Here is a 24,328-nt window from a genome sequence, read left to right as displayed (position 1 = left end):
TGGATGTAACTCGTTAACGAAGAATTTCCGGACCGATGGCTATACAAAGATTTTTCATTATTATTATATGCAGAAAGAGCTTCCTAAGTTTGTGCACATCTTCGTGAATCATACTTTATTATTATAAAAACTTTCAATAATAATTTGAACTTAAAAATGGTGAAGAAATTGTGAAGCAATAGTTATTATTTCTCTTTATCTGATGGTATAATATGGAGAATGAGTTATATTCAAGTCTGGGAATCGGAAATGAGTACCGAATCTAGAACACGAATTATTAATGTAAACATTGGAAAGCGTGTGGTTTATGTGCCCTTACAAGATATTTTCCGAGAGGTTCTGAAGTCTTATATTAATTCTTCATTTTGTTATATGTTATTTATTGTTCGTCCCAAATTTTTACATACTATTGAGTATGTTAAAATGATATTTTCTTTCGCAGTTCAATAATGTAATGAAACATCAAATATATATTTTATAATAGCTGAGTTTTAGTGAAACCAATCACTCGAGGGGCTAGATATTAAAAAATTATGCCTTCGCCGTCTGTCTGTCTGTATGAAAAATATCCAAGGGCATTTAATTGGAAAGTGTGAAAATTTGTACATTAGTGATATGGCGACGAGAAATTTTCAAAATAAAACCAATAAATCAGTAAACATACTGATTATATTCATTGTATGACTTTTTAAAAAGTCAATAGTGATACATAGACCTACTATACACTTAATTTGTCACGAGAACGATATCATATGTACACTTAACATTTTAAATTTAAAGTTAATTTCTGGCACATTAGGAAGAATTCTGTCAATGGTATTTAGCTTAGCGTAAATATATAATTTTACATGTGTATAACTTTATAATATCAATACCTAATCACTCTGAGTACAATCATTTGAGATTTTAATATACGACACGTGTACATAAAAGTAACTACTCCAAAAACACTTTGGAGACTTGTGCATAGACTCTTATTTTTAAATACCGCTATGAAACCCATCTTAATGAAAAGAAATGTTAATTTCAAATTTGGCAAGATACATGGAAAACAATCTTTAATATATTGTCGTTATGAGGGAATTGTATTAAAACTTATATCAGTGATGTCATTGACTCAGATAACAACAATTATATCTGAAATACCCTTTTTTCATGTAATAATCTTTTATTCTACAAATCAGGTATAGTGATAGTAACCAATATTTAGTTAAGAACTTTATCATTTTCATAAAATGCGAAAGCTTCCAACAGATTAAGCACGGGAGTGTAAACACACAATACAAGAACATGCACACTATGCTGAGGAGTTTGTCTGCACTAATAACTTCCTTCCATGCTGTTATATGCGTATGTTTCCAATATCATGCAATGGAGGTTAGTCTACAAGGAGTTGGGGGGGGGGGAATTGAAGATAAAAATAGCTCAAGATGTACATCATTTTTAATTTTTAGGCCATCCTCCATTGTATTTGAAGAGTCAATAACTACCTGAAAAACTATGTCTTAAGTCCAGTATTCATTTACTAAGTTTAAACTTCACCCAAGACAAGAATATTAAACCGCATAAAACATTGTCAAACTTTCAACGAAATAATTTAAAGAGTGATGCTTTTCAGGTCGAATATGCGGCATTATACTCTACTACTAGAGAGACCTTTAATTTTATGTACTACTTGACCTATCCTCTAATTTAAGATTTTCTTCTGACTCGTTGCGGATCACTTCCCTGACATGATAAAAAATTGTATTTACCTCAAAAAGTAGATTTAAAGGTGCATTAATGGTGTTTTATTGCTTTACCAGTAATCGTTCGGGAATCAGCAAGCCCGTTTGCAAACGCTGACTTCATTTCAAATTACCAATCTCCCACTGGACCATGCTCAGACCCTACAGCTCTTTTGATAATTGTATTCCGCCTTGAAGTTCATATCCAGAACTCTCGATATTACAGCACCCGAGACTTTACATGCAAAAATCAATATGAATTGAGACAACGAAATCTTCCCCCAAGTAAAAATGGTTTCATACATCCATATATATATATATTATATATATATATATATATATATATATATATATATATATATATATATACATATATAAAATGTAAAGACGCAGCACATATGGATTATACTTATGTGTTGAGAGCTTTTTGTAAGCCAACTATAACTTCTCAAAGAAGTTTCCTAGTTATAAAGTTGTAAAATCAGCGTATCTCAGCAAAACGTACAATAAAGTTTTACAACTCCATAAAGTAGCCAGCCGCATAGGTGGCTCCTGGATGTATTTTTATTTAATCCTACTTTGAAGAAAACTAGTAACTTTGTTGCCTAAAAGTCAGTTAATTGGTTGAAACTCTATTTAAGCTGTTACTGGAAACTGATGGAACAAAAGATGGTGAATCCCCTTAGGAAGTTCAATACACATAATCGGAGAATCGAGAATATTAAATTGTATCTCAGACTTCTTGTCTGGCAGATTTTATCACAATTCTATATCTTAACTAATTTGAATTAATCATATAGAAAGTATTAAATTTATCAGTTATTTAAAAGCGAAGGAATTATCTTTAAAAAAAGGAGAATATGTAAAAATAAGAGCTAAAAATCTATATAGGCTCATAATTATTTTCTTGCTTGAGGAATTTATGGATTTGAGCAAAATAATCTGTGTAATTATAAATCATAAACATTTCATTTTTGTACAGTATTAGTTCACTGGTATTGATCTAAAAAATTAAGTATATTTAATTTAGTATAATAGCTATAAAATCAATACTATGATTTCAATGTTGTACCACGTAGAGGTGTCCCCATATGTGGAAGTATGACGTTAGGTAATATGAAATTTAGATTTTAAGCACCTTTGTTTTTAAAATCCAAATACATTTCACTATTTCAAAATCATAATTCTTAGAAAAACTATGTTTCTTACTATGTGTTCTTTACATCGTTTTATACCAATTTTGTTGTTTTGATCTGTACTCTAAGCCGTAAAAGATTGTTTAAACAACTCAACCACCAACATGATTATGTTAAGTAGTAATGTAAGGAAATATAACATATGTGTTTCCATTGGGACCTACAATTTCGGCACACCTTGGTCCTTAAAATAGTAAGAGCGTTTTAAGACTCCCTCTATCCAATTTAAGGGGATTATATTTTGTGTCTTTATTATATCACTAACAGTTCCCCAAAATGCATTTAAGATACCTTACCTGACTCACCATTTATATAAACTTTAAAAGTTAGTAAAGTTGACTTCGTGCGCTACATTGATAAACACCGAAACTCGTTCAATGTCTGAATTTCTCTGTGTTCTGTTATTTTAAGCCTCATTAGCCAGCTACACCATCTCTTGAAAGGGCATAGGAACAATACAGATGCCTCAAAATTCTTCATTGCCGGCAGTCTGCAATCTAAGACAAGATCATGTGTTCCCATAGAAGCGGTGGTAGCAAGATTTTCTCCTATGAAAGCTGTCTATACGGTATAAACATTTTGCCTCATAAATTGGTGTCATGACATAGGGAGAGCCGACTATCTCTCCGATAACTTCGTTTACTTTATACCATTATCTTCTGTCTTAGGAAGTACAACGTCGAGATCAATATATCATATTCTCGCCGTCTCTCGTTGTCTCAATTCACAATGATTGTTAAATGTAAAGTCTCGGCTGCTGAAATGTCTAGAATTCTTGGATATGAATTTCAAGGCGGAGTACAATTATCAGAAGAACTTCAAGGTCTGAGCATGGTCCAGTGGGAGATTGGTAATTTGAATGGAAGTCAGCGTTGCAGATACCAGTATCTATCCAGTCAATAATTTCTTTTCCTAATGTTTACGTTAAATCGTGTTCGTTCTTACTAATTCTGTTGGAAAAGTAAATAACGACTTGATTTTTGTTACGTTTTGTGTTTTAGTTGTTTATTTATAATTTCATTATCTTATCAAGACACTCGTCCACTGAAGAATTATAATACAGAGGAAATAAAGTTGAAAACAGGTGAAGTCGAGTCGGTTTTCACTATTTCATTTAACATATATGAGAATGGCATAGTCCATTAATAATTTATGGTGACCGATTTCCTCTAAACTTCTCCTCATGGGGCAAAGTGAGACGCCGTCTTTTCATAGACTTTCTCCCTTTGGCAAAGAGGCACCGGTTGCACAAACAGTATATTTTCGGATCTAAATGATGTGCGGTGTTTCGAATCTATTCGTTAATACGTACATTTTCTAATACTGATGTGAGTTATTTTTGCCACACTATGTGGAGGCTATAGGCTTACTTGGAGATTTTTGCCAAAGTTCTAAATATTTTCCTTTATCTTTTCTCAAATCCAGATACAGCCTAAAGTTTGTTTTACTAGAATAGTTCAGCTTACTCTGCATATGAGATAGTTAATACTTGAACCATATAAACGTACTGAATGTTCCTATTCTACAAAGCAGAATAATAAATGATGTATGAAATATTACAAAACTTGAGGGTGGTCTGTTCTATTAAAACTATTGATTTTTTTTAGATTCGATATGCAATCAATGCTCAGACTAAACCCTTACTATACATACTACTCTTAGTATTTGATAAAAAAAATTGAGAAAAAGTATAAATTTCATAGAAAAAATAAAATTAGAAAAAATCAATACATTTTTTACGGCAAACGGTTGAACCACTAATTCTTTAGCTTACATTGAGTATTGTTAATGATAGTCAGTAGTTGATATGATAGCTTGCGGCAATAGATATGCAAGTAACCAAAGTATAATGGAGTACTAATATACTACGTAAAAGTTTGTTGATACAGCTACTGTACGTAAGGGAATGTGTAATATTTCATGCAACTTCTTTATACGTGTGTGGTAGTGCTGAGTACAGACTGTTATACGTGTAAAACTATTATAAAACAGCACAATCTGTCTGACCTAAAGTTAAATTTGTTTTAAACAAATTTATTTTAAATTTGTTTTAAAATATTCCAATAGACAGATGTATTATACGTTTTATTTGGTAAACATGTTGTATAGAAGCTCACCGATAAACCAATTTTCCATATGAAACATAAACGATCGTGGACTCTATTAAAACACAAATTTGTTAATTGGATCGGAGGATTTGAAAAGAGAGGACAGAATTTCCACGCTACTGATAAGAGGTATTTACCGAGTCAACTCTAATAATCAAGTTAAGCCCTCAAACGATTTCCCAATCCAAATATTGCACAGTTGGAAATACGTCTCTAACAGTTAATTTATGCCGTGTACCGATACCCAAAAAACAGGGTTTGCTTATGTAAGTATATTTTTAGCGTATTTGGTATTACTTGGGAATTAAAGATTGAATAAGTATTTACCATTAAAGTGAAATAATAATCTTGAATGTTATGAGTCATGATCTTTTTGATAGCGATGAAATTACGATAGTATATTAGTAATTTGTATACTACATAAATTGTACCTGAGTATTATAAAAGTTTTATTTAAAATCCTTACAATTTATATAATTAAACTTTCCAGTTAAGAAATCCAAAATTTCCAACCGCACACTGACACTTTTGTAGGTTCTGCTGTCATTGTCACAATGACTAAATGCCAAACTTTCAACAAAGACATTGCTGCCATTACGGGAGTAACTGGTTCATCACGACGTCGAGGTCATTGAGCAAACCGTCTCTGCGTGCTAATTATTACGGTTGAGTCGGCTCTGTGCCGTTCGCTGCGGTGTGCGGTGAACGCCTTTCACTCTGAGTCCCCACTACACACCGTGGCGCCCACAGCGTGTAGCACGTCCTCACCTTGGGCCAGCGCGGCAAGATGGCCGCCTCCTACGAGGAACCTCGCTCTTTCCCTCGTCTTCAGTCCGGTGCCAGTCAGTTGCTGTAGTGCGTGTGATGTGCGTTGGAGACGTACCTGTGACGTGAGGGCGTATCGACGCGACGGTTGAATAAAATGGTGACATAGAATGTACATTCAAGTAGTTGTTGGAGGTTAACGAACTATTCGATTCCATACAGTCTTCTTGCTGTACAGTAAAGTGACTTGAACGGTGGGTAGTGATAGTGTTTGTTCTCGATTTCCAACTGCGACATTCATCTGTAAAATGTAGCCCGGGTGTACAAAATAATACTGCTTATCACTCGAAGTGCCTAGTGTTCTATCTCAAAGTGTGCTCTATAGTGCCGATGTGTTTGGTGGTAGTTTTTTCCAACTCAAGTTAAACGTTTTACAACCAACTATGTGGATATCTTTATGGATACTGGGCGTGATACTGAAATATGGTACGTAATTATACTAATTAATTTAAAATTTTACTAATCACGTTAAACGCTACACCACGTGTCGTGTAACAACCTTGGATGAGGCTGCTTGATTCAGGTTGCTCATTTCATTCTAGAGATGTCCTGTGGACAAATACATATAGACAGGAAATTTGTAAGTATCTCAAAATACAAAACAGAAATATTTTGTAGCTGATAAGCTTAAATAACGCTCAGCCAAATTCAATAGTTAGACAAGTACTATCACATTCTTGCGTATGTACAAAAATAGTTTAGTCCAAAATTAAATGTTTACAGATTATATCTTTCTCAAGTTATCTTACCACATGACTCATTCACATTTTTTTATCGAGTTAATTTATATAGCAGTTTTCAAATAATAACATTTTCAGTTAGCTAGGAAGGGTACTAAAGCGCAAGAGTGCGCTGAAACAGCCTAACATCTTATCACCAATTAATAATATTGACTTTCCACTCTTCTTAATTTTTATTTACTTCTATTAATAAAATTGTCATACGTTAATAACTCAAATGACTGTTTCCAGGTTGTTCCCAATTTTGTTTATTTTACTATTTTATCTTTGCAATCAGATTGAGCCATAAGACCAATGTACAAATATTTGCTAACGCCCAGCCAAATTACGTGGAGTGATTACCATGCACCATCATCGAACTCGTGTTGCCTCATATAAAAATGAAGCTTCATGCAAACATTCAAAATTATACGTCTGTTCGTTTTCGAGATAGCGTGCGGACAGAGAGACACATTGAGCAGACTGACAAACAGACAGGAATGAATTCTTCCTGCCCTAAGCGAGTATTTCATATCCACAGAATTAACATATTTTTGTTATGGTTCTGTGAATAAAACAACGGTATTACACAAAAGTCTGGAATAGGTAGGTCTATTTTACATACAACTATCAGTTAATTAAGTAAATACAATTAATCAAACACAGTTTTAACTTAAATTTAAGTTTAAATTCAAATCTAAAAATATTTAATTATAATAAATTCCTTGATTTTGTCTTCAGATAATAAATATTTGTTAAGATTTTTAACATTATACTTGTAGATTAGTTAACATCTTGCTTTACGTCTCATATTCGTCTAACACGAGAAACTCGATAATATTCCCGTAAGTCTATATTATAGGGAATGGGATAGTATAGTATGTCATTTCTGAATACTATATATTCAGATTTTAATTGCTCGGACACATTTTAAGTTCTCCCGATAACGATTTATTAAATGCTAAAAGTTTTACGTTAGTACTTACAGTTAACAAAGATAGGTTAATATTAAAATTTGGGACATCTTTTTAATTAGTCAAAAATGTATTTTGTTAAAATTTAGAATGCAATTATATACCGACAAATTATTGTATTTATCTAACACTATTTATTATTCTACCAAATAACAATGTTCTACCTGCCTCTATAGCTTTGTGTTTCTGAAAATATAATAATTAATCATAACGAACCACATTGTCGACTTTTAATGAATCGTTGATTTATTTGTAATTTATCGGTGTATATTGTTTGCGGGCATTCTTGGCTGTTAATTATTTGCGTCCTGTCACTGTTTGATTTCTGAAGAGAATAATAATGTTAAGATTAAAATAGTATAATTAATGTAAAAAATATGTCCTTGACTTAAAGCGTAGATATAAAAATTATTCTTGGGGTTCTGACTTCAATAACCGTAGTTATATAACCATACCATACTGTACACCAATATATCTACAGAAGTATCTATATGCTGAAAATGTTTTTTGAAATCAAAACTTTAAAATGTTGTAGAATTTTATCAATACGTTGTATCCACAAGTAAACCGTGCCAGCAGTTACTCCTAGAAAAGATAGTGCTCTCTCTCTCTTTTGATAAGTATAAATAATCCACCTCTATTTCACCAATAATCTTGATGATTTTGGATTACGTAACAACATTGGTAATTTGATAGATAAGGAAACAATACGCGAAAATTCATCCCTGAAGCGTGATTTTGTTCACCCACATCCAGGCAGAACTGCAAATGCTCCGTAAGCTTCTTATTGAAATAAACTGCCTTAAACCTGATCACCACTCAAGGACTTAAAACAATCAAAAGCATGCCTCTAACTTCGTAATGATAAAGAGAAGGGCAGAATGGCTGCAAGAATAATTCTTGCAGAATTGTTCTAAACACAAATTGCTAATCGACAGATTAACTAATTTCTCCTGAGAAATAAGAGTTGTCGTTTCTCAGGTAAGAAGAAAGAAACTTTAAACAAACTGGGTTTTATCTTGTTTATTTGTTTCTATGTAAATTGTTTTAAAATGAACTGTTTTAAAATTCCAATATATACACTGCAGTGGTAAACGACAATGAGTCTATTTAAATATATAATGAATTATACACTTGAATATAATTATCACGGAAATTTTTTTCCTTGCATACAGATGACCTTCAGCATTAGTTTTGGAAATGCATAGGAGCACTCTATTAGACATGTAATCGTAAGAAAAGACTGGCCTCGTTAATAATATAAACAAATAATGAAGTAGAAAACATAGTCGTTAGAATTTCGGCTTTTAACCTCCCCACTGAGTAAAGTGTGATTTTTGGGAAATACCCTTTAATACGTGTTATCTGTGTATGTATACGTGAATATATGAGTGACATTCTAGTGACAAAGAAACCAGCGACTGTTTAATACATGTGTAGTTGCTTAATGTATTTTATTACAAATTCATATTATTTGGTAAAATTAAAACATTTTATTAATAATCCCTACAATATTTATTAAATCCTCACTATACGTAACACATTATACGAGTCCAAAAGTATCATTTAAGAAGCATACTACGTATAGCTATTTACTTCTTGTCTGATTGTGAGTAACACCATATTTATAAGTATATCATGAAACATTTTAAAGTTTTATCCGACTTCAAAAAGGAGGAGGTATACAATTCGATCTGTATGTTCATTTGTTATGTATGCTCACCGATATTTCCGAAACTTCTAAACCGATTAAGCTTAGTATGAAACTTTTCAAACAAAAAAGCAGCTCCATATAGGCCAAGTATCTGTACGGATTAGACAAGTATGTGATCAGGAGATAACTTTGGAAGTTTCTTATATAGAAAGACAAGAGAAAACAGATACATACAGTTTTGTGGAGATACGATATTCTTACAATTACTATGTCTTGCCTCAGAATTGCTTCACGTTTTGTGTTTGGCTTTGGAATGACGTCTCAATTGGAGGCAATATATAAAAACTATCCTGAAGTAACGAGACTGTATTGTTTGCTGAGTTCAATATTTTCCAAGTTACTATAAGTTATCTTACAGGTACTGTGGGAAGCGTCCTATTCTACAAGGGAGTTCCAGGAAACACTCGTATAAGAGTACTTTGAAACATTACCAGGAGAATCGAGACGGAATAAAATGCCGAGATTTAGTTTTCTTCCAACAAGTTTAAAAGAATATAGTTCTCTTAGAACATGGGTTTATGAGTTAAACGGTGTCATTTAATTACTTCACTGACAAGGAAGTTTAAAGACGTGTATTTAAAATTCAGTCTTTCATAGAGAGTACAACCTCCATTATCCATAAAAACAAAGTAAGTCCTCTATTATTAATAAGTTTATAATATGTGTTCTACATTCATTGAACGTAACTTCCGACGCAATGTACGTATGCATATTTAACTACTGAGTGTATCAATTACTATGATGTAAAGTTTTAAATTTAAACGTTTACTTCGTTGCTTATGAACATTGCACATTTACAATAACTGGACAAATTAACTATAACTCGTACTTCTAACGCAAAATTGGAGTTTGCTATTTTCCTCGAGAAACAATATAAATATATCCTTATTAGTTCTTGAATTAGTTATGATTTAATACAGTATAGGTATATAAACTGTATGGATATAGATATTATTAATGAAAGTTTAAAACTAAAATCAACAGTAATTAAATATTTCAATATTTACACTATGACAGTGTTGTCATCTATATGTAAGGATACATGATATAGTAAAGTACATGTTCTTTCTTTCCAATATCATACCATTGTTCATATCATTGTTTGGAATATCATACTATTTCCTTATAATCTAGGAATTGTATTGGTATTTATATACTTAATCAGTATCTTATACCTCATTAGTGAGAATGGATGGGATGGTCTCTTGACAATTTTCTGTCTTGAAAGCTGCATTTATTACTTTGTGATTCGACTTGCTAAAATCACAGACTCATTGTGCTCGCTAGTTTCCTTATCACGGAGCAAATGATTTTTTAAATTTTGCTTATGGCGAATCCCTTCATTTCTGGTCCTTCAGTTACTGTAAATATACCTTCTCACAATGTTTAGTAAAACCTTACATGTGCTCATTCCCAATTAGTTCATTTATTACAATCCAGAATAAATTAATTGGTTTGCCTAGTTCAAATAAAAAGTGTTCAACACATAACTAATAAGTGTTGTTATTTTTACTACGCATTTAAGCTAAATGTAAAAAAAACGCCCTTTCAATTCATATTACACAATTTTAGAGACCAAGGTGGGAGTTTTCGCTGCTTTAGAAACCAGAGGGGCCTAGCCCGAATTGATTTTTGAAATAATGATAGGCCTGTATTTATTGCAGGGGCTCTAAAATTTCCATGTAAAATTTCAGAAAATACGCTTTAAAATATGTAACTAATAAAAAGATTTATTAGTTAAATAGTTTACAATTTTTATATAGACTTTTAGACATTTATTCTATAATACCCCTTAAAAATACTAATAATTTTTAAGATGCCTTAAATTGATGGAAACCGGTAACTCATGTATTTTAAAATCATTTCAATCAAATACTGACACAATTTCATTAAATCCTGATTTATTTCAGAAGCCATATTTATTTCATTGCTGTGTTTAATGATGGCAGCCATCATAAAAGTTTGAGTTATTAAAGGCCATGTCATTATTTTACAATATGGAATTTGAAGTAAACTACTTCAAAACATATTTATTTTATAAAAAAAACCGAAAACCGTTAAAAGTAACTTTTTCGTGTTTCCTATCATTTAATACAACCATTTCTATAGATTATCTTCGTATTAACATGCGTTAACGAATGCAATAATTAATGCTTGAAATGATAGCCAATAAGAAATTAATAATGCACATTTGTGTCTGGGTGCATGCACACTACAATTAAATCACTCAATTATTATTACTAACATTATTCAGTTAGTGCACAGTGTTTTCTCAAGTTAGTGCGTCAAATATGGTGTTTGGTATATGTGAGGTCGCTCTTTACCTTTATCTGAGATACACTGTACGGGCGAAATGTTAATTTTCTAAATAAATGTCGTCTAATTAATGATTTCAATTAATTTTCTATTAAAATACTGTTAAAAAATAATACAGTGCCCTGACAATCTTGATTGTTGAGTATGATACCATGATTGATTTCTGTTTAACGCCATCATTAGTCTATCAATGCGGTACCGCTGGAGGGAGTGACATGTCATCACACTTTCAATATAAGAATTTGTCAGCCTAATGAGTCAAGAGTGCGAGTAGAGAGGGCCTCGGGTTACTCATAATCTTCTTTGTTCTGCCCAATGATGAGTTGGCGTACACAGCATACACCATTTATGTTATTTAATAAATAACTCGTAAAAGCTTCCTGCATAAATATTCTCTATAGTATGTTTCGCTGGCATGAATATAGCGGATTTTGAGAGACAAACCTTATTGGTTCTCAAGTTTTTTTAATTTGTACATCTAGCAGCTACCTGTTCAGGATATAATGCAATTACATACTGTATTTTCACGAAAGCTGATATTTATTTACAATCAATACCCACAAGCCATGTAGTATAGATATAGATGACCTATTCAGGATTTAACTTCAGTTTTGCTCGAGTAGTCCATAGGTCATTTAGGTCATAAAGACGTTATTTTAAATAGTATTTATTTAAAATAATATATGAATAATATTTATTATAGTGGGGCGAAACAATTTATTCAATTAATCACAAATGTCTAATGAAAAAATGGTTATAAATAACTCACAAATTACATTAAGAACGACTAGTAAAACTACTATTACATTAAATATTTTTTAAATCTATAAAATGCACTGTAAATACTGTACTTTCAAAGCTGTACCTTCCTAAATGTAGCATGAAAATTGTTTTGCTTTTTACATAACTATAGACATTTGTTGTTTAATTCAGTCCAACAAATCATACGAAATTTAAATTTAGTTATTACACAATGTATACAAAGTTAAAGCTGTTATAAACTGTAAGTATTGAGCATATATACTTAAATTTAAATGAAAAGAGTTCTGTTTGTGAGATCATAGATGATCTAAATTGTGTTTCGAAGTTTGCAGGGAATTGCCAAACTTAGGGGAATGTTTATAGAATAACTCTTGTAAAATGCGACGAGAAGAGTAAAGAATTTCAGAGTATAAACTTTTCTGCTAGTAATATATCAGATGTTTATTGTTTGAGTAATTTTAGTACGTCGAAATTATAATAAAATTGTTTGGTTACCTAGTACCATTTATTTAGCAATGCTCACTCTAAAGCTTATTTATAAAGTAAATCGTTTTTAATACGAATCGGTTTTTATATGCAAGAACTTTATTTTAATCGATTACTATGTAACAGAACACTGATTATACCCTGCCACTTCCAAACATTTTGAAAAGAGAACTGTGTAGTACGAATCGGTTTGTATATGTAAGAACTTTATTTTAATCGGTTACTATGTAACAGAACACTGATTATACCCTGCCACTTCCAAACATTTTGAAAAGAGAACTGTGTAGTACGAATCGGTTTGTATATGTAAGAACTTTATTTTAATCGGTTACTATGTAACAGAACACTGATTATACCCTGCCACTTCCAAACATTTTGAAAAGAGAACCGTGTTGTACGAATCGGTTTGTATATGTAAGAACTTTATTTTAATCGGTTACTATGTAACAGAACACTGATTATACCCTGCCACTTCCAAACATTTTGAAAAGAGAACTGTGTTGTATGAATCGGTTTGTATATGTAAGAACTTTATTTTAATCGGTTACTATGTAACAGAACACTGATTATACCCTGCCACTTCCAAACATTTTGAAAAGAGAACCGTGTTGTACGAATCGGTTTGTATATGTAAGAACTTTATTTTAATCGGTTACTATGTAACAGAACACTGATTATACCCTGCCACTTCCAAACATTTTGAAAAGAGAACTGTGTTGTACGAATCGGTTTGTATATATAAGAACTTTATTTTAATCGGTTACTATGTAACAGAACACTGATTATACCCTGCCACTTCCAAACATTTTGAAAAGAGAACCGTGTTGTACGAATCGGTTTGTATATGTAAGAACTTTATTTTAATCGGTTACTATGTAACAGAACACTGATTATACCCTGCCACTTCCAAACATTTTGAAAAGAGAACTGTGTAGTACGAATCGGTTTGTATATGTAAGAACTTTATTTTAATCGGTTAATATGTAACAGAACACTGATTATACCCTGCCACTTCCAAACATTTTGAAAAGAGAACTGTGTAGTACGAATCGGTTTGTATATGTAAGAACTTTATTTTAATCGGTTACTATGTAACAGAACACTGATTATACCCTGCCACTTCCAAACATTTTGAAAAGAGAACCGTGTTGTACGAATCGGTTTGTATATGTAAGAACTTTATTTTAATCGGTTACTATGTAACAGAACACTGATTATACCCTGCCACTTCCAAACATTTTGAAAAGAGAACTGTGTTGTACGAATCGGTTTGTATATGTAAGAACTTTATTTTAATCGGTTACTATGTAACAGAACACTGATTATACCCTGCCACTTCCAAACATTTTGAAAAGAGAACTGTGTAGTACGAATCGGTTTTAATATATAAGAATATAATTATAATCAGTTACTAAGTACTAAAACATTGACTATGTCCGACTCATTACCAAAAATTTTTAAAAGAAAAGTGTGTTATACGAAAAATTTTAGTGTACAAAATTTAAATTTGTATGTATTGGGGTTGGTACAAGGGTTTAATGCTTCATAAATTAAACATAATATAAATCCAATAGTTTATTTCTTCTTCACGAGACATTTAAGTGTTTATTGTGAAGACCGGCGATGTAGGTCGGCTAGGCCTAGGTCAGGACAGTCACAGTCGACTGCCGACAGTCACCGTATTGTTGACCTGATACGCCAGTACCACTCCCAGAGCCGGCAGTATGAGACAATCGCCGCACCGCGCCGTGGTGGCAGTGGCATGGCAGCACCGTTACTAGTGCATTTACATACAATATATCTGTGCAGGAGTGTGCTCACACTGTAGATATGTCGGTAGTATCGATGTTTCCAGTACAAAGCTGTAAAACAAAGAAATGAAAACTGATTGAAACAACACGGTGGTTACAGCATAACGACTTGATTATGTAAACTAAAAGTAGTCAACATAAATGGTGGAGTCAACGAGAAAATTGAGTTTAATATTAGCATACTGGTTTTAGTAGGTATAATGTCGTATTACAAAAATTTTCAATTTGTAAACCGAGTTGAAACAACATTGATCTAGAGCTTTTGCAATTTACGCTCCTTATCGTAAGCTTTTCAATTTCAAACTGTATTATTTTACTATTAGAGAAAAAAGTAATGACAACAATATTCAGTGTGCATATTAAGACTGATAAAAGTTTATATTTGTATGAAGTAAATACTTTTATAACTGAAAATAATGAGATGAACATTACTCATTCCCATTTCTTGAGACATCTATTTGTTTTATAGCAATAAACAAATGCTATAAAACAGATTTGCTAACGTATTAATTTTACCGAATAACAGGAATAGACTCTCTGCCAAATATGTTTTACTGGGCAATTTGTGAGTACTTTAAATATCATAATGTATACAAATTAATATATCAAATTCAAAAAACGCAAATTGCTAATCTAAGGCTATTTAAATCCAAATAGTTTCTCGAATCATCTGTTTTAAACCCAGTCACATTTTTCGCAAACCATATTGCTATGAATACTAATTGAGCTTTTAAAATATAAGTACCATAGTTACTTTTATACACTGATGTGTACTTACTTTTACTTATGTGTAGTTACTTTTTTCATTCTCATATCGCTCTACCGCGTTGGGAGTATCGCTCCAGTAAGGATTTGGCTCAAACATTCTTCAAAGGTGTATTCTTTACCAGAGCAGTTTACAATCCATGATTATGTTTTTCATTATATTTTAGCATGATATCTTAAAGATTTAAAGAAAACTCTTGATTTTCTCTTTATGCTTTGAGCTCATAGTAGATTAAACACAAATCTTAATAGAGATTTTGTATTTTCCTTCACAATATTAACAAGAGAAGTATATCGTCTATCTCTTCCAAATTTTATGAAATGTAATAATTGTTCAGGAATACTAGGATAGCACGATAAAGACTTTTCCAAAACTTCTGTAGAAGTAGAAGCTGGGCCTAGAAATTGTAGCTGACAGCCCGTTAACTCAAGATATATCGGATAAGAAAATATACCCCACCAGAGAATAAGCGCCTTGATTTATAAGCGCCATGTGTCCAGTGGAATAAGTTGGTAACTCCGGTTTAGTTTAGACTTTGTGATATCCTTCAGATAGTAGCAAGAAGTGGGCAGAATATATCTTTAAAGTTTAATTTTCGTAGAATGAATGTTATAAGTTTCACTTTCACATAGCATTTTGTCAACTATTGTCTCATCGAGTCACATAGTTTAGCCTACTTTCTTAAAATTTATGGGATTAACTTGCAGTTTTGTTATATTTCACCATCTACTCATTTAACAATCGGCTAAGAATGTAAATTTGTAATTTTAGTTGAATAATATCATGATTGGAACAGAAATAAATAGTTATAACATAATATAGTGGATTCTGCATTGATAAATTGACGAATTAAGTTTTTTATATGTTGGTTTTTAATCTTTTGTACAATTAGCAGAATGCTGATATCTAGTTATTTCTTGAACCTCAAAAATGTCTATGTCCACTTTCCCTTCGTTTTTGACGTTATTGTTTTTTATTAATAACTCTTGCCGTAGAGTTTTGTGTGACGTTTACACACGTTACAGAATATTAACACCTTCGTACCTGAAGACTAGTGAATGTGGAATGAAGGTTTTACCATGAATTGGATTTTGTAAGAAACTCTTAAGTCTCCATGTCACGTTCCTTCAACATTGTTGTCGTGACAAAAGGCGTCATTACCGCGCATGCGCCACCGGTTACACCACTGCGTTACACGTTTATGTGGTGTTGGAACAAAAATACTTGTTTTTAATACAATATTTACATTTTCAAAAGTAAAACGTATGATTTTTTTATAAAAGGTCATGAACGTAAAACATGTGCTTTAGAACGATTGTTTGGATTCAAAATAATCCAATAATAATGTACCAAGTGCTCATAATATATGGAATATACAAAGTGCCAATAAAGTTCCGGGATGGTTAAATATTTTTGAAACTATTTAAGATAATAATAAAAAATTTGGTACAAACTTACTGAATATAAAAATCGAATTTAACAAGAGTCCAGAGAACCTATGCTTCCTCAGGGGGACGGCCCATATGGAGCCAAAAGAAAATCTTAAGTGTAAGCATAGGTTGCTATGTACATCTTGAAGGTCTTTACTTGTATAGTACAAAGCCACAAACTCACGCTCAAATAGAGAGCCGAGCCAGAAATGGCAGCCGTTCAAAAATGGCTTGAGTTTACAATTAATAGGTAAACGTAAATAAGGTCATGGTAGTTCAACCAATTTTTTAACTGGCTAAACTAGAGTAAAATATGATTCCAGAAACCAATAACAAGGGCATAATGTAGGATTGAAATGACAATAATTCAAACATCAGTAGTTTATTATCTACATTGCTTAATTGAAAATTCAAGCCATCTGAGAATATCGATACTCATATAACTATCAGTTAAGTTATAGTATGTTTCCATGAAAAAATATTACTTTCAGTCTAGCCAGTGGAAATTATGAGACCGTCTTGAATCCAACATGTTGGATTTTGTTTTAATGCGTTCAAACAAATTGGTTAAATAAAAAAATAATGTTAATTTTGAGGTTAATAACAAATTGTGTTTTAGTAATCATTCAGTTTACAAGTTACAAAGACAATTGTAAAATATTCATTCATAGTTCAATCTTTGTAATCCATATTTGAGTTATTATAGCGCATTGCTTCTGAAACATGAAGTTTATCTAATCAATAGTTATATCAGTAAGTAACTAGTGTTTTAGCAAATCATAGAAAGTAGTTGGGGCAATTCAAACCCCGTGATACCTACTTCTATTGATATTAGTAAACGTATATTTATATATTAATTTATTTATTCAGTTTGAAAGAACGTTTCTCGGTATGCTTCTTTTTGTTAAGGATGAATATAACGTGCATAGTCAATGGCAGAAGTAAAGAATTTTATAGAGCAAGACACTCTATAAAATGAGGGTACAGTACTCGTATATTGCACAATGCGACATATTACGATAGTACATAAACCGATGATATTACAGAATTTAATTAATTAAATAATAACTAAATATCAATGATAATATTTTATGTATTTCTAATTTTTAAGGACTAATTAGAAGTGTTTAAACTCACAAACGAGATGAAACAACATTGTATAGTATATTTGTAACTTTAACTTAAAAAAATTGTTTATATCGTGATGTTATAAAACTAATAATAATTTTTCGAAATGACAGATCAAATATGTGAGCTTATATCCATTTACAGTTCATAAAAGTAATATGACCTAGTAAAAATAGTTTTATACGGTAGGGAATGATCGTAAAAAACTTACATTAAAGTGGAATTATACTCATATAACGATAATACACTAACATATATCTATTATAGGTTATAAAGGTTTACAAATTAGGTCAGACGGGTATTGGCAGACTTGACAGATCCTAAAACACACCAGGTTCTTTCGCACCTTCGAGGGAAATATGCATATATGAGAAGACAATAACAGAGGCCATTGTGCTAACTTAGACAATACAGTTCCATCAAACCTATAGCTACATAGCCAGTAAATGATAACGAACGTTGTAAATGAACAATTTTATTTGTATAAATTTTAGGCACATTGTGCATGTTATATTACAACGAGACTGCGACAAAGTAAACAATCCTAAGAAGTGTAATACGGTGCAAGTTACTTAAAGTAATGGCTTGCTTTTAACACTTTCCTCACAAAACCATAACCGAGGTACTCTGTCTAACCGACCGGTGGTAAGAGAAAGGAAAGCAATTTTCCTTTACATTGTTATTCAACCTCTGGCTTTCACATTCCTTTGAGTTGAGCTTTACAACGCCGTCGGCCTCATTTAAACTGTTTGCAGTTTTGTCTTTTGGGAAACCATTAACTTGTTTTCATTCGCAGTAATTTAATCTGTTTAGCTTGCTTTAAACAGTCGGTTAGGAGTAAGTGTAAACTCGAGAGGGTTTATATACCGTATCAAACAGTGTACGTAATATACTGTGTTACAAAATAAAAAGGATAAATAATACTTAAATTTGGTATATTACATAGAGAGCGCGTCGTTCTTTGCTTAACGTTGGTTGAGCGTTAGCGAAGCCTTATAGCTACCAACATCAAATTTGAAGACGGTGTACGAGTAACTGTGCGCAGGATATTTCGAGAGCGAATTCAGCAATATAGAAGTTTTACGTGAGACTTAATTTATACATAGAGTTAGATGACGGTAGATGTTCCTCTATAGTATTTGGCTGAACGTCAGATAAGCATAGCAGTCGGCAGGGTATCTTAAGAGGGAATTTAGCTACATACTTGAAATTAAACACGAAGAACATTAATGTATTGTAATATCCCTCCATAGGACTTGGCAGAGCATTCGCGAAGCTCTACAGTTAGTTGGCAGGATATCTCGAGAGCGAATCGAGCTACGGACTGGAAATGTTTTGTACGAAAATTTAACGAAGGCTATTAAGCGACTCATAGTATGTAGAATTCCTACATTTAGTATTAAGTAAGTATTTCAATGTGCCTTTGTGATTTTAGTATGCTATTCAATGTAAAATATTGGGTATTGAGAGTTGTGTTTTCCGGACGAGTTGGCTGTATTATAGCGGACGAAGAAACTTATGTAAAATGTTTATATACTAAAGCAAAAAAAATAAAGCGACGCTGATTATTACATTGTATTTATATGAGTACTGACGATAGTTAACGATGTGTAACATCTTTTAGTATATACATAGATATAGGACTGGGTATATAGAAAAACTATTATAAATGTCATTAGATTAGGAATTAAGAACATTTTTACACTTTATAGTGTTATGTACAAATCTACCGTGTTTTTAATTAATTGCGATACATATTAATTTGAATTTAGATAAACAAAAATGTTAATTAGTGGAAAGGAAATGAGTTCTAATGTTACTTTAATTTTATATTTATATCTTTTTGCCTTTTTTTACCAAATTACAACTTTTTAAAACGTTTCTTGATTTGAAGATAATTTACACTATAAAACAAAATGAAGTGTATTAAAAACTTATTGTAATCAAAACTAAACATTCCTCACCAAATACTTCGCAATATTCTTTATAATCTTGATCAAAGACTCTAATGATTATTTAAGTTTACTTTAAAAGATTGAATGTTAAAATTATTACTCATTGAACATTAAATATTTGTGAAAATTTCCATAGATACTAGAATTTAACAAATTTATATAATTTACCCAGAATTAAAAATGTAAACATGCAAAAGGTCCAGCATATTTAAAATTAGGGGTTTACGAAAAGTTTTGAATTTTAAACAGTTTAAGTAACTAAAGAATTTAAAATGACTTCGAAAGTATCCAGAAACCAAATAGCTACGTTACCCACTGATCAATATTAAACAGGAAACTTCTTACTTTAATATATAACATTTTCGAGGCCCCTTAATTACTCAGAATAGTTAATATTTATTAATAATGTAAACATTGAAATATAATTATGGAATCAGACGGTGACTCACAATTGATGAGTTGTGGAGAGAAGTACAGAATCACTAATAACGTATTTGGCTCAATCATAACTAGTTCATCAGTTTGAGCCGTGATCACGGAAAGGGTGTTGGAGTGGTAACTATGGGGAGAGGTAGATGAGATGGTCAGGCTCCATTGATTAAACATCTAACAAACAAATCGAGTCTGTCCTCTGCTGACTGGAAACGGCAATGGTTACTATCCAGCCCACGGTTCGCTGAAAAATACTATAAACAAGTCTTTGAAAGTCTCGATTCTAAGAAAGGGGCCTGCCTAATCATAGGTCAGTTGCGCAATTTTTCCAATCATAATAGATTCATTTTTAGGTATTCAACTGGTATATCAATCTAGCGAAGTTTATAGTTCCTATTCGTATATTTTTATAACATTTCACAATAAACACTAATAAAAGGTTTAACTAGAAAGCGCTATGTATAAGTTTTACAATCATATAAATATTATACTAACTACAGCTTGAAAATATGTAAATAATGGCTTGCATTTTTCTAATTTGGCATAACATAGTAATGATTAAATTATTGTATTGCACAGCTGAAAGTTACTGAACACTTTAAAATAAGGGTAAGCGATTTCTGTATGTATAACTTCCCTTACGATCATTGCAGCAAGTGGTACACGGGAATTCGTATACGTGGTAAACAATAATCTGCATCAGTAGTAATTAATAGAGTTTTATATAGAAACAGATTCCCTAAAAAAATTTATTGTGACTAATAGTGACGTTTTTTATTGCATATACATATATAACTCTTAACTATATAAAGTGAAACTTGTTGATATAACTGGCGTTCTACATTAATGTAGCATAATATCGCAAGGCCTATGATTATCAACAAGCGAATTATTAGACTTTGATTATTCATCAGACCTGACAGTGTATTAGTAAAAACCACCAGCTAACTAATCATCCAATTTTGTTATTTTAATTGCTTGCATTCATGTGTATATAAGCAAACTATAATGTAATTGTCAACAGTATAGTGTACATATGGTATATTTGCCACCTAGAGGCAATAGTGTGCAAGGTCAACATCTATCTCCAAAGTAAGCACATACGTGAACCACACCAATAAATACTTATTGGAGCAGTGTTAAAGTTAATATACATTTTTAAATGGAAATTTGTTTAAAGTAAAACAATTAAATCAAATAAAGGAGTTTATAAACCAGTATTCAACAGTAATTCGTTTACCCTTTTGAGGGGTTTGTTTTTCATGGATGCTACCATATATTGCAATTACTCTCATAATTGCAATGTTTTCCAGACAAGTGTTGCATGTGTTTGGCGTTTATTGCTCTCAGATTTTAAAATGTATTAATTTTAATTGTGTATTTGTACGTTTTTATTATGTATACTTTTTACACATGTATACACAGTATACATTATGTATACTGGAGTTTCTAACACAGTAAATACCAAAACTTTATACTAATCAAATTTAAGTTTGGCAGAGTCGATTGATTTACATAATTTTTAAACACATTTAGACGACTCCCACTCAATTAATTGCTTCAAGATTGTGGTGGTGTCAACGTATGACGTTATCTATACTAATTTATAATAATCTAATGGTGGTTGCCCATGTGGACGGTAACTATTATCGAATCACGTAAAAACTACTGAGTCGGTTGTAGTAAATATTACATGGACATTTTTAGGATCCCAGGTTAACATATACATTTATTTGTACCTATTTCTAAAAATCTCCGGGATAAGCCCCACTGGTCTTTGAAGTTGCGAAAACTACCTTAGGAAATGTATTAGAGCAATACATTTTATTAATAGAATGAGCCCGTTTAATGTAATCAAGTGTTCTGAGAAAACAATGTTTTATAAAATGACAACCATATGTTTAATTAATTTACACTTTTTACACTCTTAATCAGGTGATATTGATTGTTGTTATTCATCTATCAATATCAGTTACATTACACAAATGTTAAGTGCAGAAAGGTTTCTTTGTTTGGGTTTGTTTTATTGGGATTTTAATCTACTACAGTAACATTTTATTATATTACATCATAAGTGTGTTAACTGGAAAACTAAGGACGTTGAATTTAGTATACCTTTAGGCTTAGCATTTCTCCACGTTGCCCTGAAATAGTTAAATTATTACTGAAATCTTTAGAAATATTCACCAGAACATCATGAGATATTCCAGATAAATTTAAGAGGTGCTTATAAAAAACTGTTTCACTTTCCGACTTCAGAGCCCGATCTTTAAACTTTCAAGAAACTTTTTAGAAACTTTCACTTATTTCAGGATTGTTTGTAGTGCCATTACTATTGGAAGTATTACTGTTATATCACTATTTTTGATATTTTATGATGTCTCAAGGTAGTAACTGTTCGAACGTAATTTAATGAGCTAGTATTTTTGGTATAATAATTTTTTTTCCAATTTTATGTAACGTAAGATAAAAAGTGGCTAAAAATGTTAAACATAACGTTAAATATATATGCACGGCACATTTGTTTAAATATCAGCTCCGTCAGGATAACAATTTTAAGACCGTGGCTGCTTCGCTATCTAAAAGACGTATATTTTGACTATGATTCAATATGGAGAAATTCTAAATAAGTTTCATGACTGGCTTTAAACTCTTTCACATTATACTATGAATGTTTTTATTATAGTTATGACTAGTACTGTGCAGTTTTTCTTTTAACTTAAGGAATAAATCATTTAGTGAAGCATTGCACATACAGCTTCGGTAAGGTTGTATTGACGTGAACATTTCAGAACACGCAGTTGTTCTGTAAAGTTGTTGCAAACTTTGATTAAATCATTTGTGTTCTGTTGTTGGCTAAACTAAAACTTATCCTCTATATATCTGTCTGCAAGTAATACAATGTTTTTGTTTTAATTCGTTCTTAATTTTGAGGTTTTTCTCAATGTGTGTATTGTTTCAGGATCATTTAACAACTTGTTATTTAAAATTAGAATTACTAAAATATTTATGGCATTTAGTTGAGTGTTTAATACGCAGAAGATGTGAAATATGATCTGTATGAAATAGATCTTGTAAATTAATTCCTTTGCATTATTTTCAATTTTGTACTAACATAGTAGCCACGCTCTAGCACATGAATGCTAACGCTCTTGTGTAAAATTTGCAGCCAAAAATAGTAATAAGAATACAAAAATATAGTTCATACCACTGTATGTTCATATTTTTCTTATATTTATCATTAATAAAAAACATATATCTTGTATGAACATTTCGAAATATTCTGTATTATGGTTTAATTGGTTCAATTTTAATTACGCTTTCTAAAAAAAATGTGCACTTTTTCATTATAAACTCAATTAGTAAATATACTCGCATATTTTTTATCTAATTAGTGTTAAAAGTTACATGATAATAATAACTTAATAATGAGTTTCTAAAGAAACCCTAACTGTGATGCTCTTATTACGTATTTTGAATAAACTATTTTTATAAGGTAAAGAAGTAGGTTAATCTAATTACATTTATGGATGATGTAACATGAACTTAAAATATTAATCTTAACTACGATTTGAATTGAGAAAAAATATTTGAAAGTTAGTTATCCTTTCAATTTAGTTAGTTAACTTGCTTTGAAATATACTATAATACTTTGAAAACCAATGCTATGTATTTAATGTTTTTTCTACCATGTATGAAGTATCAGTAATGATTTTGTTTACTACCATTTTTATTGTAATTGTGTCTTCTTTAAATTGGTACCAGCCTTAGCAATTAAATTAAATTTTCTTTCAAATATTGTTACCATATATTATAGTATATTATTCGTCCTTTCAGGGTATAAAAGTACCCAAAGTGAGCCCTACGCATACTGCTCTTTTCGCATTATGTCATGAAACTTATCTCGTAGCTGTTTTCTAACATAACAGCTTTATGCAAGCAAAAAGTAATAATATTGTTAATAATGTTACAAAATGTT

The 24,328-nt window shown here is 31.4% G+C and overlaps 1 protein-coding gene across 2 annotated transcripts in view; it reads left to right on the top strand.

Moving 5' to 3' along the window:
* The first annotated feature begins 5,819 nt into the window (after positions 1-5,819).
* LOC124359358 (tyrosine kinase receptor Cad96Ca-like) overlaps positions 5,820-24,328 on the top strand; it is a 107,188-nt gene continuing 88,679 nt past the window's right edge. For both annotated transcript variants that reach the window (XR_006922143.1, XM_046812037.1), the window contains exon 1: positions 5,820-6,282. Coding sequence is in view for 1 of the 2 variants with exons in the window: in XM_046812037.1 (XP_046667993.1) it covers positions 6,240-6,282 (43 nt within the window). In the remaining variant the exon portion in view is untranslated. The remainder of the gene's footprint in view (positions 6,283-24,328) is intronic.

Source organism: Homalodisca vitripennis, chromosome 4 (genome assembly GCF_021130785.1).
Source record: "Homalodisca vitripennis isolate AUS2020 chromosome 4, UT_GWSS_2.1, whole genome shotgun sequence".
In the NCBI taxonomy this organism is placed as follows: Eukaryota; Metazoa; Arthropoda; class Insecta; order Hemiptera; family Cicadellidae; genus Homalodisca; species Homalodisca vitripennis.
Note: the sequence above shows the minus strand (reverse complement) of the source record. Positions and strands in the feature narration are given on the sequence as shown.